Source organism: Homarus americanus, unplaced genomic scaffold, assembly GCF_018991925.1.
Source record: "Homarus americanus isolate GMGI-L3 unplaced genomic scaffold, GMGI_Hamer_2.0 scaffold40841, whole genome shotgun sequence".
Classification (NCBI taxonomy): domain Eukaryota; kingdom Metazoa; phylum Arthropoda; class Malacostraca; order Decapoda; family Nephropidae; genus Homarus; species Homarus americanus.
In genome coordinates, this window is record NW_024739413.1 from 342,544 (window position 1) to 366,732 (window position 24,189).

General features: G+C 40.0%; 5 protein-coding genes across 7 annotated transcripts; all 5 read right to left on the reverse strand.

Annotated features, from left to right (window-relative positions):
• Positions 1-381: 381 nt before the first annotated feature.
• On the reverse strand, positions 382-2,221 carry LOC121874731 (cuticle protein 7-like). Its single transcript, XM_042379009.1, has 5 exons — positions 2,122-2,221; positions 1,792-1,869; positions 1,541-1,678; positions 1,140-1,428; positions 382-389 (listed from the first exon to the last, which is right to left on the reverse strand). Exons 1-5 carry the CDS (start codon positions 2,128-2,130, stop codon positions 382-384), a joined length of 522 nt encoding a protein of 173 aa, XP_042234943.1. The 5' UTR covers positions 2,131-2,221.
• A 4,406-nt stretch (positions 2,222-6,627) lies between these two features.
• On the reverse strand, positions 6,628-7,703 carry LOC121874758 (cuticle protein 7-like). 2 transcript variants are annotated; one of them, XM_042379046.1, is made up of 4 exons: positions 7,613-7,703; positions 7,296-7,376; positions 7,038-7,175; positions 6,628-6,925 (listed from the first exon to the last, which is right to left on the reverse strand). In XM_042379046.1, exons 1-4 carry the CDS (start codon positions 7,619-7,621, stop codon positions 6,707-6,709), a joined length of 447 nt encoding a protein of 148 aa, XP_042234980.1. In that variant the 5' UTR covers positions 7,622-7,703; the 3' UTR covers positions 6,628-6,706. The 2 variants fall into 2 exon arrangements, with proteins under 2 accessions (XP_042234980.1, XP_042234981.1); XM_042379047.1 differs by having other exon boundaries at positions 7,296-7,373; positions 7,613-7,690.
• Positions 7,704-10,936: 3,233 nt separating this feature from the next.
• LOC121874767 (pro-resilin-like) lies at positions 10,937-12,574 on the reverse strand. Its single transcript, XM_042379056.1, has 4 exons — positions 12,518-12,574; positions 11,656-11,724; positions 11,393-11,530; positions 10,937-11,154 (listed from the first exon to the last, which is right to left on the reverse strand). Exons 1-4 carry the CDS (start codon positions 12,521-12,523, stop codon positions 11,005-11,007), a joined length of 363 nt encoding a protein of 120 aa, XP_042234990.1. The 5' UTR covers positions 12,524-12,574; the 3' UTR covers positions 10,937-11,004.
• Positions 12,575-15,467: 2,893 nt separating this feature from the next.
• On the reverse strand, positions 15,468-17,542 carry LOC121874769 (cuticle protein 21-like). 2 transcript variants are annotated; one of them, XM_042379060.1, is made up of 4 exons: positions 17,455-17,542; positions 16,339-16,404; positions 15,927-16,064; positions 15,468-15,677 (listed from the first exon to the last, which is right to left on the reverse strand). In XM_042379060.1, the coding sequence occupies exons 1-4, from the start codon at positions 17,461-17,463 to the stop codon at positions 15,543-15,545; spliced, it is 348 nt and encodes a 115-aa protein (XP_042234994.1). In that variant the 5' UTR covers positions 17,464-17,542; the 3' UTR covers positions 15,468-15,542. The 2 variants fall into 2 exon arrangements, with proteins under 2 accessions (XP_042234994.1, XP_042234992.1); XM_042379058.1 differs by having other exon boundaries at positions 16,339-16,407.
• Positions 17,543-20,079: 2,537 nt separating this feature from the next.
• Positions 20,080-21,438, reverse strand: LOC121874768 (cuticle protein 18.6-like). Its single transcript, XM_042379057.1, has 4 exons — positions 21,372-21,438; positions 20,862-20,927; positions 20,511-20,648; positions 20,080-20,301 (listed from the first exon to the last, which is right to left on the reverse strand). The coding sequence occupies exons 1-4, from the start codon at positions 21,378-21,380 to the stop codon at positions 20,161-20,163; spliced, it is 354 nt and encodes a 117-aa protein (XP_042234991.1). The 5' UTR covers positions 21,381-21,438; the 3' UTR covers positions 20,080-20,160.
• Between the last annotated feature and the right edge of the window lie 2,751 nt (positions 21,439-24,189).

Genomic DNA, 24,189 nt, shown 5'->3' on the forward strand with positions numbered 1-24,189 from the left:
TCTTGCAGATATTTGCATGTGTTGCATATCAATTCGTTTTACAGTATCTGGTACAAAGGCTGAAGTTAGCGGAGTAATTATCGTTCGTTTTACTGTATTGCCTGAGCAGAAGTAAAGTTGGAAGGCTGGGAATTGACCACGTAACAGACATTGTAGTGGAGGAGCTCGCCTACCTGCATATTGTCGTTATTCTCCCGTGTTCATGGAGGTGTATGAGGGTGTGAGTGTTACGTACTGCCAGGATAGTAAACAATATTGTACAGCGTCCCCAATCCTCCAATTTGTTTCTAGGCGCTGTGCGATAGGGTGTAGTCAGTGGTTACCCCGTTTACTTGCTTGCTTGCTTGCTTGTCCTGGCGATATCTCAGGCACTAATGAGTTCTAGGAAGCTGAAATTTGGACACAATGGTGCACAAGTGCTTTGGCATTTTTTGCAACTATTTTAATCATGACATTACATGAGGACGTATCACAACTATTACAGTTAATGAATATGATGCTCAATAAATATTATAATAATGTGTCCTAATCACCACACTTTATTTCGATATATAGATTATACTGTATATAATACCTTGTGATTACAAAATGATCTTCCCTGTTTAAACATTTATTATGGAAATGGTAACACAACTACAGCGTAAAGCAAGATATAATGATAAAGAACTATACAAAAAGTTTTATTTTAAAGAAATAGAAGTTCAATACGGAGCTCCATTTGTGGCTCTGCATAGCGATTCAACGGTCTTCTTACTATTATAAATACTCACTCTGTTTTTGTTAGCCAGGGCATTTCAAGCAGCCGTCTGGTGGTAGGTTTTTGTCCTGCTAGGCTTCTTGGTGTCACACACACACACACACACACACACACACACACACACAGTATCAGTGGGAATATGTACTGCAGCTAGTCAGGTAGATAACTAACTCCTGGAGATACTTTTAAGAGTTCAATGCCGGATGCTTTGTTGTTTTACTAATTGAAAGGTTTCTTGTGTTTTGTCTCCACCCATATTATAGTGTCTCACCCCCCCCCCACACACACACAAAGTCAAGCAGGTTTGAAAGGTAAATGAGGAAATAAAATTTGTAATTAATCAAAATATGCTTTAATTGTATATATATATACAACATCTTACTAGGACCGACGACAGCAAGAGGTTTCCTGGCGTGTTTATTGATATGAGGGCTGAGGGGCTGGTATGTTGAGGGCTGGTATGAGGGGCTGAGGGGCTGGTATGAGGGCTGAGGGGGTTGGTATGAGGGCTGAGGGGGCTGGTATGAGGGCTGTGGAGGCTGATATGATGGCTGGCCATAAGACTGGGGCTTGAAGGTGACGGCAGGGCCGTACTCGTGGGGGTACTGAGCCTCGCCCTTGTAGCTCACCTGAGCCTGGTAACCGCTGTAGTGGTCAGCTATGTAGTTCACCTGGTGGAGGTAGAAACAATTAGACTACTGTTGGATCAGATATATTTATATCAGTATAAGAATGATGAATATTAGCCCAAGCTTCAGTCCTCTCTGGGGTATGGTCACTTACTGTCTGGATGCGGCCGTCTGGGAGCACAACATTGTAGGAGCCTTTGACAGCGTTACCGTCAGAGTCCTCGTTGTGACTGAAGTCAGTGCCGGCGTATTCGTCCTTGACACCATAGGCGTAGTTGTAGGGCATGGGCTCCTGTGGATGACATAATGCAGTGTGATCAACAAGTTAGAATATAATTTTGTATTAGAGTTGACTTTCATTCATAATTATCAAAGCTTGAGAGTGTTATGAGCTGTAGAAATTACCGGTTTGTAGGTGGGTTGGCTGTAGAGGTCAGACGGGAGGGCCAAGGACGCGCCCACCACCACCATCAACACGGCCACCTGCTGGGCGGAGAAATGAGAGTAAATTGTCTGGTATATCTACGTTTTAGCGCAAATATATATATATATATATATATATATATACTTACACACTTTTCCCTAACATCTGTCTCGACTACAGATGAGCATGTTTAAGATGTTTCAGCATAGCCAGGCAAATCTATTGCGGTAACATTGTATTTTCAAGTTGCATTTCCCATTTATTGCAAGACTGTATAGCACTGAAGATCACAGTAGTGGCAGTCACAGTACCTTGATCATGGTGAGGTAATGTTGTGTATCAGTGGAGAGTTGGAGCAGTGAATGATGATCAAGTGTGGGTGGCGGCACCTTATATACCGTAACCTGCAGCTTGTGATGCTCCTCCTCTTTCTCTCCCCCTTCATGGTAACGTGTGAACACTGGGGGGGGGGGGGTGATGACGGGGCAGGTAAACAGGGATTTCTTTTTAAACAATTATCAGTTAAGACGATCAAAGGTGATTGTAAAGTAACCTAATTAATTGTGTCCTATTTCATTTTCTTTTTAGTTGAATCGAATTTTAAGTTTACACATACATAGGTATTATCAAGCTAGTATTACCAAGAACACTTTTCATTGGTAGAGACGAGATCCAATGAATTGTTGTATTTTTAAATGTCCAGAATTAGTCCCTGCATATTAGTCCCACAGATCTATATTTCCAGGTCGAGGTGTCAGAGTTGGGGAAGAGGGTCGAATAGTGAAGTTGAGGACCCTTGATGTTGGCCTTTGAGCTCTACAGCATTTTAATCAGGCCGGCGAGTTCAACACTTTGACTATTATATAATTTACATTTACAGAGAATTGGGTATTTTTTCGACGACTTTTACATTTACAAGAATTCGTGACCTTATTATTAACCACGAACACCATGAATGTAAATTGGCAAAGGTGTTCTATGCTAATTTTAATCTCTGACAGGTATTAAGTGAATGTATCTAACTTGGTCATTAGTGTAATTTTAGACGTGATATTTGTACTGCACGAACTTTTGCGTTTTACCTTAAAGTCACTAAGTTATGATAATTCTTGTATCTTTACTTACTAGGAATAATTGTCTCAAGAACATGTGAGAATCTTTACCCTGGGATCTTCTGTAGTTGTCGTGACTTTAGAGTGAGGATTTAGTGGCCTACAATAAGGAGTTATTATTATTATTATTATTATTATTATTATTATTATTATTATTATTATTATTATTATTATTATTATTTCTTTATTTTTAATGTTTATTTTCATCTATCTATCTATCAATCTCTCTATCTACCTATATTGCTGTTGGATTAAGTAGATTAAAGATTAGGGAGGGTTAGTTGTGGTAATTGGGGCATGGAGGTGATGGGTGGACAGTGCTCTTGTGGGTAATGGTGTTGGTTACCAGAATTGTGGGGGGGGGAGGGTTGTCGTCACACAGCTTACCTGACGGAGGTGTATCATTATGGTTTTATCTGCGACCAACTTTCTTTCACCTATTTGTATTAGAAACAGGTGTCCTGGGGTGATCTCTCTCTCTCTCTCTCTCTCTCTCTCTCTCTCTCTCTCTCTGTGGTTATTATACAGTTTAAATTTATTATTATTATTATTATTATTATTATTATTATTATTGTTATTGTTATTATTGACTATTTTAAGCTGCTATTCTTAGTGTCTTACCCTTGTTGAAACAGATGGTTGAGATAGTTCGAATAGCTCGTTATGGGGAATTGAGAGAGAGAGAGAGAGAGAGAGAGAGTAGACATAAAATGGCTCGTTATGGGAATTAAAGGAAAGGCGAAAGCAGCTCCCTCCATCATCACGACCATCTGGTGGGAAAGTGTGGAGGTGTAGGTGGTGTTATGATGGCTCTGTCGTCGTCATAAATATCACGAATTTCCCGCCGTTTGTGTCGCAACCTGAAGGAAACACTCGTGACAGTCCACCACCACGCCACGAACAACCGACTATGGACAACCACCCACGGACATCAATCATGAACGATCACCCCACGGACAAACACTAAAGACTATAACCACGGGCGTCTCACAGTGATGGTCTTGGTAATTTTTTTGATCAATTTAAGGTCCTGTGTGACTTTTCCCGTGATTTTCAACTTTAGGAAAGAAAGTTGTCGTGGCAGAGAGCGATTATCTTTGTATCCAACGATTAGATCCTGTTGTGTTGGTGACCTTTGGCTGACTAGTGACTGTGTAATTAAATTTGAAATATCAGAAGCCATAATGGTATGTTGTGAAGGCGGATCATAGCATTTCTAGGTGTAGATAGAGAGTTACATAGGTAGGTGGGTAGGTAGGTAGGTAGATATATAGATAGAAAGTAGATTGGTAGGTAGATAATTAATTAGATATATAATTATTCAGTACAATTTAGTGATTAATTTGTTAATGTTTCTATTAATTTCTTAGTATTACTGTACCTGTATCGTGTACCTAAACTAAAATTTGTACCGCGTATGTTTACTTTTCTAATGAATAAACACACTAGGGTAGCATCTTAGATTATGTCGCCCCCACACACCATCACGTCAAGTGTCAGGGGTGAGACTATCTCGGCGGTGTAGTGAGGTGTCAGCGACTGTTAGTAGCCACGGCGAGCTTTCACTGTTCTCCCACAAGTCTGGATAGGATATCACACCACACGACTAATTTATATATATATATATATATATATATATATATATATATATATATATATATATATATATATATATATATATATATATATATATATATATATTATTTTGATACCCACCGCAATAATTAACTTTGTTTATAGAAAATATTTAAATAAACGTATGAGTATTTAGAGTGCATGTTTAAATATATGTCTGTTTGTTAAGAGTAAATAAGTGTGAATGTTTCACATTGGTGTCAGAGGAAGAGACAATTTTGCTTTGTATGTCCCTCATCAATCTTCTTCGTTAGAGTATTTTTGTGTCATTAAGAATCGCTGTCAAAAAGGAAAGAGAATTTCATAAAGTATTATTATTCTTCGTTCATTTAATGTCATGAGACTTTATTTACTTGAGAACTAGTCATCATCACTCGGGCCCCAGGAAGCTCTGTACAGTAATACCGGAAGTTGGAACACGTTGTCTTGGATTCTAGTAATAGGTTCTTGCCCGGGGACTTGGGATTTAAGGTTGAGTGTAGAGGAATCAAGGCTTTAGGTAACATTGTTGTTCAGTGTGGTGGTCAGGAGGTTGTGGTCCCGAGTGTCTGCCAGCCGCCTTACCCAACTAAGAGAGCTATATCTCTTTTATCAGTGGTATACCGCGCATTGTAATGGTGTGGGGGTATTTTGTTGTTGTTTAGTGTTTGTCTTCGGTATTCCTTATTGTTACTCTTTGATACACACACACACACACACACACACACACACACACACACACATATTAAACCGTTATGACGTACTTGTAAAATATAATAAATCGTAACAAGTTATTGTTTTTTTCAGTCACAAGATTTTTATTTAATAATATAATAAAATTTCTTTACTATGAGGTATAGAACCGCGAGCAAAGACAGGTCGAAAGTAGAAAAAGAAACAACGAGAGAGAGAGAGAGAGAGAGAGAGAGAGAGAATATTGGTTGACACATTTCCAACTTCCAAAAATTCCTCCACGTGGACCTGACCATCTGTTGTCGAGGCCAGGATTCCCAAACACTTTCATCTTTCCTTATTTTCGTAAATTGGAGAAGGAAGAGAACACACCAAGTTGCGGTAGATACCATACTGTACAAGTTAAGATACCATACTCTATGTTAGCGAATATGAAGTGTTCATACTATCCCCAAAGACAAAATATAAACTATGCCTCAGGTTCATGTCTTGTAAATTACTTCAGCGAAATATATTACTTGGGGAACCTATACTACTAATCCGTAGTCCATCAACATCCAGCTGAAGACCTTGTGTTGACCAGCTGCTCTATGGCGCAGTGTTACATAGTACTTGTGTCACAGTGATGAGTTCATTGTGAGCTCGATCAGTGGTATTAATCTCGTTATTGACTTCGGTATCATGGCTCTTACAAGATAGTACGTTTATTGCTGTAATAGTCTGTGTCATGTAACCAGTGGACGAGAATATGGATATATTAGTTCGGCTGAAAAAGACTGTAGATAAATATACTGGTACACTTGAGGGTTTTCTTCTCGTTACGCGATACAATGTAAACTGTTTTTTATTTTCAAACTATAGAAAATTAAACTGACTTTTTTAAATAAACCGGTATACATGAAACCCTTTGAGTTTTGGGCGAATAAATGCCTGTGTTTTCATACGGAGTTCGAAATGTTTGACCAAAACAAATATATATAACTTCTAGGTATGATTTTTTTTAATTACTTGCAATATTATAACTGAACGTAACAGTAAAGATCAGTCTTGTGAGATAACTAATACAACAGGGGACCACAAGCATAGTCATATTATTAAAGGAATATATGTTTGGCCTCGACGTACCTAGAGCCAAAGTATTTATTGTATTGACCCAATACTTGTTACTCTACAAATATGTCATTATTAATCAGAGTTTTTGGTCAGTGCTGAAATCCCCTTCTTGGGAACGTAAAGATGGTTTGAGGGAATTCACTCAGAGGGGGCCATCAGCAAGTTCATTTAGCGAACAAGGGAACTTTGGCAAATTCATTCTATTGGGAAAACTTAATCACGTTCAGTCACAAGTTCTTGAGACGTAGGGAGATGGAAAATATAGAGGGAATTATAGTACGTGTGGTTAATAAAAATATGCTTTATTAATTGTCTGCACTATACATCATTGACTAGGACTGAGGACATCAAGAGGCTGAGGTATTTATTGGTATGAGGGCTGTGGGGGCTGGTATGAGGGCTGAGGGGGCTGGTATGAGGGCTGAGGGGGCTGGTATGAGGGCTGAGGGGGCTGGTATGATGGCTGACCATAAGACTTGGGCTTGAAGGTGACGGCAGGACCGTACTCGTGGGGGTACTGAGCCTCGCCCTTGTAGCTCACCTGAGCCTGGTAACCGCTGTAGTGGTCAGCTATGTAGTTCACCTGGTGGAGGTAGAAACAATTAGACTACTGTTGGATCAGATATATTTATATCAGTATAAGAATGATGAATATTAGCCCAAGCTTCAGTCCTCTTTGGGGTATGGTCACTTACTGTCTGGATGCGGCCGTCGGGGAGCACAACATTGTAGGAGCCTTTGACAGCGTTACCGTCAGAGTCCTCGTTGTGACTGAAGTCAGTGCCGGCGTATTCGTCCTTGACACCATAGGCGTAGTTGTAGGGCATGGGCTCCTGTGGATGACATAATGTAGTGTTAGAGTATTAATCCATAAGGCATACTACTATGGTAATTTGATCATATACCACTGAAGCAGAACTCAAATATCAGTAGGTATTGAGAGCCAAACTCACCGGTTTGTAGGTGGGTTGGTTGTAGAGGTCAGACGGGAGGGCCAAGGCCACTCCTACCACCACCATCAACACGGCCACCTGCTGGGAGAGAGAATGTGACAAGTAATTCATTGGGACATCAATCAATTTCTGTGTGTTAAAAACAATAGTACTATTTATTGAGTAAAGTCTTCGATGATCTAGACCGATTCTAGAGGACTAAAAACAACTTCACTGTGAATTTTCTACATTTTTGGCGATAACATGTTTCCAGATATTGTCATAGAATTCTCGGGAGAAAAGTAAAGCACTGAAGTTCACTGTAGAGTCCCAGTTACCTTGAACATCTTGAAGTGAGCTATTGCTGGTCTGTGGAGAGCTGAGGAGCGAATGTTGACCAATAGCGGGCGGCGGCACCTTATATACCGCGTTACCTGAGGCTATTGATGCCACCCCGTTAGTTTCTCTCCCCCTTCATGCTCCGTGAGGCGTTCAAGATAAATTCCCTTTCAAGTGATTATTGCTATTTCACGATCACCATGTGGGATTCTGTGTGTGTGTGTACGTCCTTATTAGTCTCTGTTGTTCATTAATATTCATATAGTTTGTCCCAATATTATCTCAGTCCTTTGGCTTAAGTCGACCAGTTTGGATCATCCTCACACCTTCAGTTACTAGGAATATTCATCATATTATTTTGTTGTGAATACGAACCCAAGAGAGTTTTCGCCTTACACAGGATATAGTAAAAGGTTCATATATTGGATTCAGTCTGGGATTCAAGACTTGGTAACACATTTCAGAACGGTAACACATTTCAGAACCCGAGACAAGATTCGAGGGCAGACGTACTTAAGGAAATTACTTGTATATTATAGTGTACATTCTCATTTACAAACTTCCTACTTACATGCTTGGTATTAGTTTCCTCAGAGGCCAATTATTTTTACGTATAAGACAAACATTTTCTCTCAAGTTAACAGCATAATAGAAAATATTCATCGCACACAAGGTTAAATTAAGGGGTCAAAGTTTGCACCATACTCTTTTGTAGCTTATATGTGTTTGTATAAAGATGCCTATAGTTGTCAAATGGTCCAAAAACATGCCATCTCATCTTAAACATTCCATTTATCACCTATATTGAAGATGTAGTCAGACTAAATGATATTTTGGAAAAGAATAAAACTGATGCAAAAGTTATTAGTTTTTAGTATTTGCTGTAATGTTAATGAATATAACAGGTCGGACCATTAGATAAAGCTATATCAAACGTGTTAATTTGAATTTAAAATCATAAAAGCAGTAATTATTTCATACATGATGATGATGATAAACGTGAATATATAAACTGTACACGCTATTGGAGTCTCACATTGCGTAAAGGACAAATGTTCACTGGGCGTTACTTAAAATTACCTCACCCGTGTCAGTCACCCCCTGTTAGAGACGAAATTGTTTACAGATCAAGAGGAAACGATTGCTCCGTGTCCGTATATCACTCTGACGCTTTGTACCATGCGAAGCGAGGTTTAAACATTGCTTGGTGTGGATTGAGTTTCAAGGGATTAGTTCCGCGTGCGCCAAGTGCTTGTCTAGTTGTCTCACTAAACCTTGGCCCACCCTCGAAGATGATCAGTGTGCAGAACAGTTTGTCCAGTTTTATTAAATTGAATTACATCAATATGACACACTACAAAATTGATGCTACACTTGTATTTAATTGTAAATTTCTGTCAAAGATCTATCTGGAATTCAAAAGAAATTGTAGGAGAGAGAGAGAGAGAGAGAGAGAGAGAGAGAGAGAGAGAGAGAGAGAGAGAGAGACCCTTGAATACGACGCTACCTCTAAGGAGTCTAAGTAGTGACTTAGCCTACTGAGTACTACAAAAACTACCATATCTTAACCAATCAAAAAACGACAAGTAAGATGACGCTGTAATCAGATTACAGTTGGTTCTAACCAGATTTATTGTTGTTGTTATAAAGTTATTACTGCTCTTCAACAACAGAGGTTTTTAAGTGCGTAACAAGGTTAGTAATACACTTTTCATCAACATTAAAAATGATGCGAGATAGAACTCTGTGTATTAGCTAGAGTCCTTTGTTTTGTGAGGCGTTGAAAGATGACATAACCAAGTACCAACACTGTTGGTGTCCTGGTGCCAACACTGTTGGTGTCCTGGTGCCAACACTGTTGGTGTTCTGGTGCCAACACTGTTGGTGTCCTGGTGCCAACACTGTTGGTGTCCTGGTGCCAACACTGTTGGTGTCCTGGTGCCAACACTGTTGGTGTCCTGGTGCCAACACTGTTGGTGTTCTGGTGCCAACACTGTTGGTGTCTTGGTGTCAACACTGTTGGTGTTCTGGTGCCAACACTGTTGGTGTCCTGGTGTCAACACTGTTGGTGTTCTGGTGCCAACACTGTTGGTGTTCTGGTGCCAACACTGTTGGTGTTCTGGTGCCAACACTGTTGGTGTCTTGGTGCCAACACTGTTGGTGTCTTGGTGTCAACACTGTTGGTGTCCTGGTGCCAACACTGTTGGTGTTCTGGTGCCAACACTGTTGGTGTCTTGGTGTCAACACTGTTGGTGTCTTAGTGCCAACACTGTTGGTGTCCTGGTGCCAACATTGTTGGTGTCCTGGTGCCAACATTGTTGGTGTCCTAGTGCCAACACTGTTGGTGTCCTGGTACCAACACTGTTGGTGTCTTGGTGTCAACACTGTTGGTGTCCTGGTGCCAACACTGTTGGTGTCCTGGCGCCAACACTGTTGGTAACTGGTGCCAACACCAAACCTGGCGCCAACACTGTTGGTGTCTTGGTGTCAACACTGTTGGTGTCTTTGGTGTCAACACTGTTGGTGTCCTGGTGCCAACATTGTTGGTGTCCTGGTGTGAACACTGTTGGTGTCTTGGTGTCAACACTGTTGGTGTCCTGGTGCCAACACTGTTGGTGTCTTGGTGTCAACACTGTTGGTGTCCTGGTGCCAACACTGTTGGTGTCCTGGTGTGAACACTGTTGGTGTCCTGGTGTCAATATTGCATCGTGATAATAATGTATAATGCAGTATCTCGTGTATAAGAAAGAACAGGTATCGTATATATATATATATATATATATATATATATATATATATATATATATATATATATAATATATATATATATATATATATATATATATATATATATATATATATATATATATATATATATATATATATATATATATATATATATATTATATATAGAGAGAGAGAGAGAGAGAGAGAGAGAGAGAGAGAGAGAGAGAGAGAGAGAGAGAGAGAGAGAGAGAGAGAGAGAGAGGAGAGAGAGAGAACAAGGTTAGTTAAATGGAGAAAATATAAAAAAGAGTTTTATGCAGCCGATATTACGAAACAAAATGGACCTTAAGCTGGCCTGTTATATATTCCAGTTTATTTATATATGTTCATGAAACGTACGCACGTACGTACGTATGCACGTACGTGTGTGTGTGTGTGTGTGTGTGTGTGTGTGTGTGTTATTTTACAGTTCAGGCAACTTTTGGTGTTGCGGCGTTTGGCAATAAAACTTATAACTTACATAATACCTTCATTACCTGTTGAGAACATACACCTAAGATACCGGGAGGTGTTTGGTAAGGTAATAAAATGACAGCTTAGGAATCAACACGTTTAATTATCTTAGACACTACAGCGTGCACTAGGAGAGGTATAACAAGGTCAGTTATTGGTAAGAGGGCTGGGGGCCGTAAGAGGGCTGGTACGTCTGGGGCTTGAAGGTGATGGCAGGGCCGTACTCGTGGGGGTACTGAGCCTCGCCCTGGTAGCTCACCTGAGCCTGGTAGCCGCCGTAGTGGTCTGCCAAGTAGGTCACCTGGTAGGAGTAGATTCATGAGTTAATGAACTTTTATTCATGTTGTTATCTATGTGGCAATCAGATGCCCATGTGTGGTTTGTGAAAAGGTTGATAGAGGCAGTAACACAGTGGGCGAGTTTAGAACCCCTGGTGTGAGATGGATTTACTCATGATAGATTGATGTTGAGGATATATCTGTACTCACACTGTAATCGTGGCTGGTGCTGAGTTTAGTGCATAGTAGTTTGTGACTTACTGTCTGTATGCGGCCGTCGGGAAGTACTACTTTATACGAGCCCTTCGCTGTGGAGCCGTCGGAGTCCTCACTGTGGCCGAAGTCAGTGCCGGAGTATTCGTCCTTAACACCGTAGGCGTAGTTGTAGGGGATGGGGTCCTGAGGGTGCCAAGGGCGGGGAGGGATGGGAGAGGACCATTTAGTGTGTGTGCTAGAACTCCTGTAGATGGGTGTTCAGTAACTAATTTCAGTCTCAGTTAAGGATGAAGGATGGAGAAACTTACCGAATTGTAGGAATCAGAGGGGAAAGCCAGAGTCACACCCACCACCATGACCATCACTAACGCCGCCACCTGGTGAGGAACATGTGCATATAGAACTTTTGTAATCCACGACCCCCTGACGGAGAAACGATGATCCTCCCCATATTGGCCAGATATTTTGTAAATAACATTGATTATGTGTTAAAGGAATATCTTTCCTTCCTTAGGCTTTAGTAAGCCCCTTTATAATATTTATACTGTATATACTTGTCACACTTGTCAGATGCTTCTGGTGTCATTGTACAGGGGTACCTAGTGACAGCACTAGGATCCCGCTTCCTCTATCAAGGAATAAACAATTGAAATTGAAATTGAACTTTTGTAAATCGGCTGAGTTTAATATTGCTAAGTTAGGACTCTGCTCTCCTACACCAAACTTGAATCCTCTGCGATAAACTGTGTAAATACTTTCTAAATTTCAAGATATGAGGATGGCAGTTTCTAATTTATCATTACAAATTATTGAAAGATAAAATCTACATAAAAGTAGCATTAAGGCACCGTAAAAAGTAACAATTAGTGACACCTGGTGCAAATACAGTATGGTCAGGGAATCCTCGGGGGGTATTGAAGTAAATCTAAATTTTGTATATAATTGGGCACCAAGAAAGCAGTGTTCATAGAGGGGTGAGGTCATTTATAAGAGCTGTTTTTACACCCCATGGTATACGATATCTGAATATAGCTGTGGTAGTTGCCGTCTTTTGGATATCGGGCACGGAAGACTGGGATGTGTTTTACTACGGTGATATTCTCTGTACAGATGGAGATTTCTTAGAGGAGCACTGAGGTTCACAAAACTTAAGGATCACTGCCACACTACCTTCATCTTGTATGTGTTGTGTTGGTGTAGTGTTCTCAAGGCACGACGAGCTATGAGTGGTGACTAGGACCGCGAGGCGTCACCTTATATACCTTAACACACCTCTCTCTCCCCTTCATGCTGGAGAAGGGTGCTTGTATCGCCTCCTTCAATCATTTGTTACGGTTCAATTTTAAACTGGGGTTTAATACAATAATTTCTCTTTTCATAACCCAGTTAGTAAATGGGTTTACAGTAACATAAAGATAAAACAACTTGTATGTTTGTTTTTTTGTTATTTAAGGTAGTTTATAGAGTTGTTACGTGGGTCCCGGAAATGTTGTGAGTAGTTTGTTGTTGTGTAACAGTAGCTTCTGCTTGTCATGGTTGTGAACCACAGAGTTCCTTGGGAGAGAGATGCTGAGATGGGCAAGTTGTTGTCGTGGAGTGCTATCAGGGCCTGCCATCACGTATTCTATAAATTGTCGCTAAAAAAAATGTGGAACAGTTCCCTGGACACTTTGCAAATTTTAAATGTTATAGGTCATATATATATATATATATATATATATATATATATATATATATATATATATATATATATATATATATATATATATATATATATATATATATATATATATAATTTGTTTATAGCTGGTGAACGTTACCTTTTCCCTATAAATTATTTTACAATAACAAAAAAAAACTACACAGACAAACCTGAGTAAAAAGATGCTAAAATACCCATCACTCCTTACCTACATGACGCCTAATACCTGTATTGACAAATGTGTCCAAGGAATTTTGTCCGCAACTGTACATATCGTTTAAAATTACAACAATATGAGTCATCGCTGGAACCTTAACCTTTGTTCTGTGCAAGTCTACACCCATTTAGGTTTTATGACATGAGTTATGATCAATGCTCACATCAACACAAAAGGAAATACTTATTAGATCATGACACTGATCCAGTTTCCAAAGCCTCCGCCCTTCGATGGTCATTTTCTTTGGTGATGGGTTAATGGGTGACTCTTGGAGAAAGCCCCAGTCTTCACGGGTTCCATGCATACCTGTTTCCAGTCTTAAGAAGCCCCAAATATTATAAGGCATGAAGTCCAGTCTTAATGGACCTCAACCTAATAGGCTCCAAGCTTCGTACTTACAGTAGGTTAAGTTGGTGCCCATTGCCTTGGGATGTGTGTTGTCTCAATTGGCAGTTGTTGCGGGTTAAAAGATTCGGAACCAGTAGTCCAGGAGAGAGAGAGAGAGAGAGAGAGAGAGAGAGAGTGTTAATAACCAGTAAAACTAAACAAAAACTATAGAACTATATATTATAAATCAACCCGTTGTATGTTATGAGCAACCGTGTTTTTGTATGAATACTTCACATATTCATGATTGAAAAAAAAATGCAATTTTGTTGTATTGTTCACGTGGTGAGTATTTGTTTAGCAGTGTGTTCATAAAGTGTTGTATTGTTCCTCTCATCCCGGGTTATATATATAGAGAGAGAGAGAGAGAGAGAGAGAGAGAGAGAGAGAGAGTAATTAAACGTACTGTACCTAATTAGTTATTAGCTTTGGCATATTCTCTTAAATGCTGAACACACTTTAAACGAGGTCATTATAAAACTTATTTTAATTTAAACTAAACACAAAATTCAGTTCAAGTAACCAGTGTTATTAATCTTCTGTACCTGTTACAAACATTGAGACGGTAGTGGGTCTTCGCTGACACAAGGTGGTGGTGAACGAATAATACTAGTAAGTTGTTGCTGGTTTGGAGAGGTGTGTGTGTGTGTGTGAGGCGTCCGCGTTTGGGCGTGGAGAGTAGTTGTGTACTACGCTTCTGCTCCGTTTTTTTTAAGACGAAAAGTTGTGATTTTTAGTCGAGTACAGTACACGTATATAGTAAAACCTTGATGGATACACACACACACACACACACACACACACACACACACATATATATGGGAGCAAATTTACGTACTTCTTTAAGCCCATAATATATACGTATTATTGAGGATATCAGTAAAAACCGAAAGATAAAAGGACTTCATCATGAAAGTTCCCTTTTTATCTTGTTGTGTTGTGCGATAAGTTACTATCACTCTTGCCTCTCCCGTTTAGGAGTGACGAGTGTGTTCTGATACGTTATCTTTAAGTAGAGACGCTTAACAAGTGTGCGTGAGTGAGTGAGGTATTTTGAGTATTACTTTGAGTATAATGTGGTTAGATGTTTCAAAATCTCGAACCTTATTAGTGTTCAGTAACTCGAGACTTAAACACTTATTACTGATTTAAGTACATGTAAATGATGTACCTGTGCCCTTGATTGTATTTTGTTAGTACAGTATTTATTTATTTTTATATCTGAGGTACAGATTATAAAGGTGGTGGAGAGGATACCAGACCATCGGTATTTAGTGCCTTACATAATGATAGAATAAGGTGTTTTTTTTTCTGTCCCTGATCATTGTTTGTTTATATTGCCCATTGTTATGTTATTTTTATATATTTTTGCTGTGTAATATGTGAAGGGAAATGGTATATTTATCCTTCCTCGCTCTGTGTGTGTGACTCCAGGCCCACGTGATAAACTCAATGGATTGTCTCACACTTGATCTCTTGAGTGTGTACTGAGGAAGCTTATCAGCGTTACCAGGAAGGCTCAGTAGTGATGGTGTGAGACCAGGGGTGGGCGTGACGAGTTTCAGGTATAAGGTAGACACATTACTCTAGAGACAGTGGGGAATGAAGGGTTGTTGGAAACCTCTTCATCACTATCAGCTGCTGGTGAAAGGGGTGTCTTGGAAGTCATCAGAAACCTTTATTGATAGACAGCTTTCAACCTTACAGAGTTTTATACTTTTTCTTTTATACTACACTATATTATACGAAAATAATAGTATGTCTTCAGTAATCTTCAATACAAAAGGAAACAAAATGCAATAAAAACAGTAAACTCATATCACAATACTTTATTAATCGTCTATACTATACATCATTGACTAGGGAGCTAATAGTTGTGCAGAGGTATTCTATTGGTATGAGGGCTGACCGTATGTATTGGGCTTGAAGGTGATGGCAGGACCGTACTCGTGAGGGTACTGAGCCTCGCCCTGGTAGCTCACCTGAGCCTGGTAGCCGCCGTAGTGGTCAGCCACGTAGGTCACCTGGTGGGAGGTAGAAGAGAGAAATCATTAATTATTAGTTACTGTTTGTAAAAATATTGCAGTATGTAAGAAGTTTGCAGTTTCTAAAATTATCTAATTTTATTACGTTTTGCAAATTGTAATTTTTGGGGGGTCAGTTTTACATTGTTACAGTTTTTAGAATTTTTTGTAATTTGTAATATTTCTGAAGTCGTGTTGGGGTATTTAGTTTAATACCTGAACCAGAATGCTTGGGTAATGTTTGCTTACTGTTTGGATGCGGCCGTCGGGGAGCACAACGTTGTAGGAGCCCTTGACAGCGTTACCATCAGAGTCCTCGTTGTGGCCGAAGTTAGCACCAGAGTAGTCGTCCTTGACACCGTAAGCGAAGTTGTAGGGCATGGGCGCCTGGGGGAGGAAGCAGGTGCCTTCCGTCAGATATATATATATTTTTTTTTTACATTTTGAACATACTGTATATACAACAGAATCGTCTAACAAACTCATAAAAGTCTCACACACACACAAACATACACACGTACAAGTCGGGCACCTAGCACAGTCCTTTCACAAACTCATGAAATCTCACAAACACGTGCAAGACAGTCACAAAAGCAAAGACGTCTCACAAACTCGCCGTAAATTCAGAACTACCGGATAAACCTGAAGCACCATCACTTACCGGATTGTATGTGTCTGAGGGGAGCGCCGTAGTGACGCCCACCACCACCACCATCAACACGGCCACCTGCTGGGGGAAGACACAAGGTGAGAGATATTACTAAAGACAACTACAATGGCTTCTGGTGTTAATTATCGTGAGTGATTTAATTTTGTCAATATCAACCAGCGTTAAGTATACAGGTTCTGACTCAGTGAGTAATTGATTTGCTTTGACTGATCGGGTTACAGACTGACGGATTTACTGACTGGTTAATTTACAAACTGACGGATTTACAGACTGGTTAATTTACAAACTGACGGATTTACAGACAGATTAATTTACAAACTGATGGATTTACAGACAGATTAATTTACAAACTGACGGATTTACAGACTAATTAATATACAAATTGATGGATTTACAGACGAATTAAATTACTGTGAATGCGGACGGACTGACTGACTTAAAGACTGATCGACTGACTGAATTTTTACTAAACCCTTTACTACAGTTTAATCGATGCCGTGTGTGTGTGTGTGTGTGTGTGTGTGTGTGTGTGTGTGTGTGTGTGTGTGTGTGTGTGTGTGTGTGTGTGTGTGTGTGTGTGTGTGTGTGTGTGTGTGTGTGTGTGTGTGTGTGTGTGTGTGTGTGTGTGTGTGTGTGTGTGTGTGTGTGTGTGTGTGTGTGTGTGTGTGTGTGTGTGTGTGTGTGTGTGTGTGTGTGTGTGTGTGTGTGTGTGTGTGTGTGTGTGTGTGTGTGTGTGTGTGTGTGTGTGTGTGTGTGTGTGTGTGTGTGTGTGTGTGTGTGTGTGTGTGTGTGTGTGTGTGTGTGTGTGTGTGTGTGTGTGTGTGTGTGTGTGTGTGTGTGTGTGTGTGTGTGTGTGTGTGTGTGTGTGTGTGTGTGTGTGTGTGTGTGTGTGTGAGAAAGAGAGAGAGTATAGTTCCATCCATTACGTCTTTACTGTCATAAACCATTAGATACCATTACTTTGGGATTTTAAATGTTACTGCAATATATCTTCGGTGGTGTGATATATTTCCGGGTATTTAAATTCTTCATATTGTTTTCCCTCCTCGCGGTCAGTGATGGTGTTAGAGCACTTAGAAAAGATCACAGTAGTGGCAGTCACAGTACCTTGATCATGGTGAGGTAATGTTGTGTATCAGTGGAGAGTTGGAGCAGTGAATGATGATCAAGTGTGGGTGGCGGCACCTTATATACCGTAACCTGCAGCTTGTGATGCTCCTCCTCTTTCTCTCCCCCTTCATGGTAACGTGTGAACGCTTGGAGGGGGTGAGGGGTGAGTTGCGTTAAACGCTGATTTTTTTTTGTGGTTATATTTGTGATCACTTTGCTCTCCGGCAATGGGATTTTGTTGACTAAAGAGAGAGAATTGTTGCGTGTGTAAGTGTGACACTTATCCGTTTTCTTCAGGTTAAACTACTCGCGTTTATTCGCCCATCCCAAAAAACACCAGACTTATGGTATGGAGTGAGTGGTTGGTGTCCATACAGTTTTCTCTTGCCCGGGATATAATTCTTATATTGGCACATTGAGACGACGTCCTCACCACCGAGCACTGTCCATAACACCACTTGAAGGGTGTGTCTCTCAGAGGGCACAGCTGCTGTAGGTCAAAGGTAATATTTGGTAACAGTTTTATTGATTCTTGGTGGAACATTTTTCCAGACAAGCAGGCATTTCATATTGATACCTAGATTAAGTTAAGAATTCCAGACACAAAATGATTATGGCTTATGGTGTGGATTGGTCTTGTTGTTAAGTAGTACGAACAATGATTGTATGTGCGTCATCGATGTGAAGCCAAAGCAACACGTGGAAAAATAAGTTGCGACGTTTAATTTTGTGCGGGGAACACGACATAAAACTGGAGGTGCTTCACACTACAGCACTTTTGTTTATCATCTATTATGGCAGTACCGTACACATTTTATAATTTGGTTTCCAATTTGCGTTGAATAAGCATTTCTGAGCAATTTTTTTAACGCAATTTCTGATATTATTGTATCAACTTCTATATTTTTAATTAGTTCGGTTAATAACAGTATTTCTAATTAATTTTGTACAATCGCGAAATGTAGGCAGAGGGAAATTTTTTTGACACATGTTTACAGTCCAATATTATTTTAATATGTCTAACACGGTGTTACAGGCGTATCAAATTCTCCTTGTAGTGTTGTGTAGACCTCTGGTGGTGATCGCCTTGACCCCCCCCCCCCTTCAGTGGTCACTAGGTTTGGCTCACCCGTTGTTGATAACACCACGTGTTCGTTTTATTCATTTAGTTGGTGTGTGTACCAAGTGTTCATGATATACACAGGCTATATTATCACGAGGCAACAGTGTATTTAAAATGTGGTGCCTTAACTTAGATGTGACAGGAAGTGCTACTGTGATCTGCCCAGTCAAGTTGTAATGGAATGGAACCCTGAATTGAGGTTGACACGCCAGGGATGGATATGGGGATTAGGGTTATGATTGAGGCCCCTGCGGGGACGTTATCTCAGCACCCAACGTGAAGCTTGTCGGGACTTGTCTTTAAGATTCACGACTTTGTACCTAGGATTCCGAACCTGGGCTTTAAGTTATTTTACTGCGACTTAGGATTCAGAATATGAGCATTAGGATTGAGTACTTCATCATAGGATTCAGACCCTGTGTATAGGATTCAAAAGGATTAACCGAGTATTTGGTAATCAGGGATAAGTTTTAAAGAGTCGGAGTTAATTCTGAACTTAGGATTCGGTGTGTGTGTAATAATAATAATAATAATAATAATAATAATAATAATAATAATAATAATTAACGGTTTATTAAGATAACATGGCAACCCGAAGGCCGAAAATATACAATGAACAGAGGCGATAAGTTACGTATGGTGTGTGTGTGTGTGTGTGTGTGTGTGTGTGTGTGTGTGTGTGTGTGTGTGTGTGTGTGTGTGTGTGTGTTTTTAAGTTAAAATACCTGGGTTTGATATTTGATGTTGTGGTTGAGGAAGTGAGTCAGTGTTGCGAGAAAAGAAACCTTGGAATTGAGACCAGAAAATCGGGTATCTAGATCAGAAGCCTTGAACCAGAGGGAAAAAAACCAGGATTCGACGATAAATTCTGGATTATTAAATTTGGAAACTCTGGATTGGATAAACGAAACCTAGGATTCTATGTATTGTCCAGGATTGTATAAGTGTAGCCCAGGATAACAGAACAGAAAGATTGGATATACTTTTTTGTATCTTATTAAATTTTTCCTTATTTAACTGTAAAGAGGATATTGAACTGTGTATTTGGAGTCGTTCATGTTGCCTATTAGAAAAGGCCAAAAGGGTCGAATTGGCCTGAACTTACCCATGTATGAAATTTGTATACATTATGATTTATGATGTATTTTTGTGTGTATTCATATATTATCATCACTAATATTTTTTTTGGCAATTCACCAATTATGAATCACTCTCCTTGCAATGTCCTGTTTTGAGTAACGAATCTGATTCTGAATTTTTCGTAACGTTACCTTCATCAAATAATGGACAAACGAGCTGACAGGCGTGTGAAGTGTGTTACTTGGTACTATGTATAATATTTAAACACACATTAATTGTATATGGTTCTCATTAGATAAATTACACATCATCATTTTCATACATCAATCAACCAACACTGCAATAATACCCCGGGGCTGTATGTTAGGGAGTAGGTTGGCGTAATATTCAAGGTATTTTAGGTAATTAAAAGTAGTCCAGTTAATCATACACTTTAATTATCACACCTACAGAAGTGACTAGAAGAGGAAGTATTTAAATAACAAGTCAACACGGGAGTCTTATGAGTACGAGTTCTGGGGCTGGTAGGACGCTTGAGGCTTGAAGGTGACTGGGGTACCAGATTCGTGGGGGTACTGAGCCTCTCCCTGGTAGCTCACCTGAGCCTGGTAGCCGCCGAAGTGGTCAGCCACGTAGGTCACCTGGTGGGAAGTGGAAATATAAGCGTTAATCACAGTTGCATTTTACTTCCATTGTATTTCAGTGTATCTATTGCATGGAGAACCAGGTGTGTGTGTGTGTGTGTGTGTGTGTGTGTGTGTGTGTGTGTGTGTGTGTGTGTGTGTGTGTGTGTGTGTGTGTGTGTGTGTGTGTGTGTGTGTGTGTGTGTGTGTGTGTGTGTGATACTTACTGTCTGTATGCGGCCATCAGGAAGGACTACGTTATACGAGCCCTTTGCTGTGGAGCCGTCAGAGTTCTCACTGTGGCCGAAGTCAGTGCCGGCGTATTCGTCCTTAACACCGTAGGCATAGTTGTAGGGGATGGGGTCCTGGGGGGTACAAGGTAGTCTGATTATCTACCTGAGAGAGAGAGAGAGAGAGAGAGAGAGATCCTGTATCTCTACCTCATCATCATTCAGTAAGGTACACCTGATTGACTGGCGGCACGAGAGAGATGTTTTGGGGAGCGAGGAGGAAGATCTGGCTACTAAAGGCTCTCGCTCACTCGTATTACTTGTTTACAACTTAGTTTAGTCACTTACCGATTTGTAGGAGTCTGAGGGGAAGGCCAGAGCCACACCCACTGCCAGCACCATTATCGCCGCCACCTGATGGAAAGGGGAGATAATTAATCTTAACAAGGGGTATACTAACTTTACAGGGGGTAGATTATGGGCCTTATAAGGGGTAGATTGATGTCTTAATAAGGGGTAGATTGCTGTTTTAAGGGGTACTTTACTGGCCCAACAAAGGTACAGCTTGATAAATTCTCTGGGTAAGTATGGAACTCCCACATCAGGAACCCGTCCAGCTTAGTATATTAAACATTCAAGCTGCTGTATATAACTACTACGAAAACACACACACTATCCTGGCAGTACCACCACCACTCAGTCCATGCCCTTGTCCTCAGTATAGCAGAAATTCACTTTGTTGACTTCTTTATGCTTGCTTAGGTTCTACATTGTTTTTGTTTTTTTATCCAAGACGATTTTTTGGGGGGAAGCAGCACTAAAATTCACTTGTTTTTTTCATTAAATATCTTGTAATACCTTAAACATATTTAGTTGTTATTGTAGAGGCTTGTACAGGTGTTGGCGGAGGAAGGGTGAATGTTGCTATCCACTGCAAGCATCTACCTTTTATAGATCAACTTGTGTCTCCCTCCCTCCCTCCCTCCCTCTAATCTTTTTTTCCCGTTTGCTCTGGGGAAAGGGAGTTGATGGTAGGGGATGGAGAGGTGGGTGGGTGGATAGGAGGTGGAGAGGTGGGTGGGTAGGTGGTGGAGAAAGATTAATGAGGTAGGTAATGGGTGGAGAAAGAGGGTGAATCGGGGGTGGGGGGGGTTAAAAAAACCCTTCTCATTCAGTCAAGTGAGGAGAGAAAATAAAAATGTAATCTACGGTGTATGAGTCTCAGTAGTTTCCCGCTGTGATTACTGTTTACATCATATAGCACTAGTCACCACGTCACTCGTGTGTGTGTGTGTGTGTGTGTGTGTGTGTGTCTGTGTGTGTCAGCTGATAATATTGATGTTTGATAAATTAAACGTCGCAGTCCTTTTATTAATCTTGCATCGTAGTTTCCTAACACATTCAATACACTAATCAATAGACCGCAGTGGTGAAACTCGGGCAGTGTCTCTCTGCATCTGTTATCTTATTCTATACATATTTCCAATACTTCCTGTCAGTGTTCTGGCGGACTGCATTCAGTAGTGCCACCATCACGCGCCCTCATCGATCTATAAGTTCATCAGGGAGAGACGATAACCTTTCTGTTAAAATTCCCCTCTGCAGAACCTTGTCTACCAAAACTCATTTAAATCCTCAGGTAAGCACTGTGTGGAACTCCCTGCCTCAATTTACACCTGTCATAGTGTGTCCGTCAGTAAAATCATCCGTTTCAAATATCTTCAGAATAACAAGTGGACGCTTCGGTGAATAGATTTTTGGACAGATACATTACTCTAATATCTCCCTATCCCTTTTGCTAAAAAAAAAAGTGGTTTCAGTAACTGGAATCGGAGATTTTGGAAGCTGAGGTCTAGGGAACCATAGTGCAGGAGTTTAAGAACTAAAACTTCCAGGAACTTAAATGTGTTTTTTTGGGGGGAGTCATAATATGAGGCGGATTACACACCTCGTATCCAGTAGAAAATATTCCCTCAGTATTTACTTTCTTTTATCTATACAACCAGCGATGCTCACGTCGTCTGGTTGTAATGTACTTTCTCATATTTATACCTGACTTGTTAGGTTTTTACCCTTGAAGTCGTGTGTGTGTGTGTGTGTGTGTGTGTGTGTGTGTGTGTCCTATGTTTGGTATCTGTTTCTCTGTTTGTTTAGCGTCTGTAACTGTATTTGACATATCTGTCCGTGTTTGTCCGTTCGTGTTTGTCCGTTCGTGTTGTCTGTGGATGTTTTTGTTCAGTACCTTTCGTCGGTAAACTTTTTTGTTTTGTATATAAATTTTTTGTCAAGTTATGTACAGCTTTCTTCATTAGTTACTCCTATTAATTGCTTATATTCTGGAGGAAAACGTCAAACCTCTAGTGCACAAATCTAGTTTTTCGTGCTGGTTTTACTAATTACTTAATGAGATTTATTTCAGGTTCTTGTTGCAGAGATTAATCATGTGGTATAGTTCAGGTTTATGTATGGGAGATTAATCATGTGGTACAGTTCAGGTTTATGTAGCAGAGATTAATCATATGCTATAGTTCAGGTTTAAGTAGCAGAGATTAATCATGTGCTATAGTTCAGGTTTAAGTAGGGGAGATTACTTAGATTCTGTAACAATAATGGTGCAGCAAGTATTGTTCATGGTGGATTGTGATGGTGAAATTTCTCTCTAATTCAATGGTACAAATTATCTCGTTTCTCTCATTCAGTGGTACAAATGTTCACGTCTGCAGCTGTTTGTAATGTTAGTGTTTACTGAAGATTTATAATAAATTATTTTATTTCACGTCCGCTGTATTAGTATTTTGTTGAGGAGTTCTGTGCATTATATCACAGAGTTGTTCCTTCTGTGTTCCTGAGAATTGTTCCTGTTGTGTTACTGAGCATTGTTCCTTTTGTGTTACTGAGAATTGTTCCTGTTGTGTTACTGAGCATTGTTCCTTTTGTGTTACTGAGAATTGTTCCTGTTGTGTTACTGAGCATTGTTCCTTTTGTGTTCCTGAGAATTGTTCCTGTTGTGTTACTGAGCATTGTTCCTTTTGTGTTACTGAGAATTGTTCGTTTTGTGTTATGGTATTTTTTATCCCCGAAGAATTACATCTCCACTTTGTATTACTTTTGACCCTTTGAGTACGCTGACTTAACCCTTGAGTACGTTGACTTAACCCTTGAGTACGATGACTTAACCCTTGATTACGATGACTTAAACCCTTCAGTACGTTGACTTAACCCTTGAGTACGATGACTTAACCCTTGATTACGGTGACTTAACCCTTGATTACGATGACTTAACCCTTGATTACGATGACTTAATCTTTTGAGTACAATGACATAACCCCCTTGAAGGCCCTCGAGTCGTAATAATCAAAGGGTCAAGTCATTGTACTCAGATGGGTTAAGTTATCGTACTCAAAGGGGATACATAAGTCATCACACTGTACTCAAAGGGTTAATGAGAATTATTCCTCTAACATAATAAAGATCTCATACTAATTCTGGATTAGTTCATCTTCCTTGTGATCTTAAGGCGAATAATACCAGAATAAAACCCTGGTATTTTTATTTAACGTTAACAAGGGTGGGTTTACCTCGAGTCAGTTCAGCTTTGACGGACACAGTGGAGTGTGGAAGGAATATATTTATTTTTTCCACGTCAGGTTTATTCTTGAAGGCTTGTCAGTTGTAA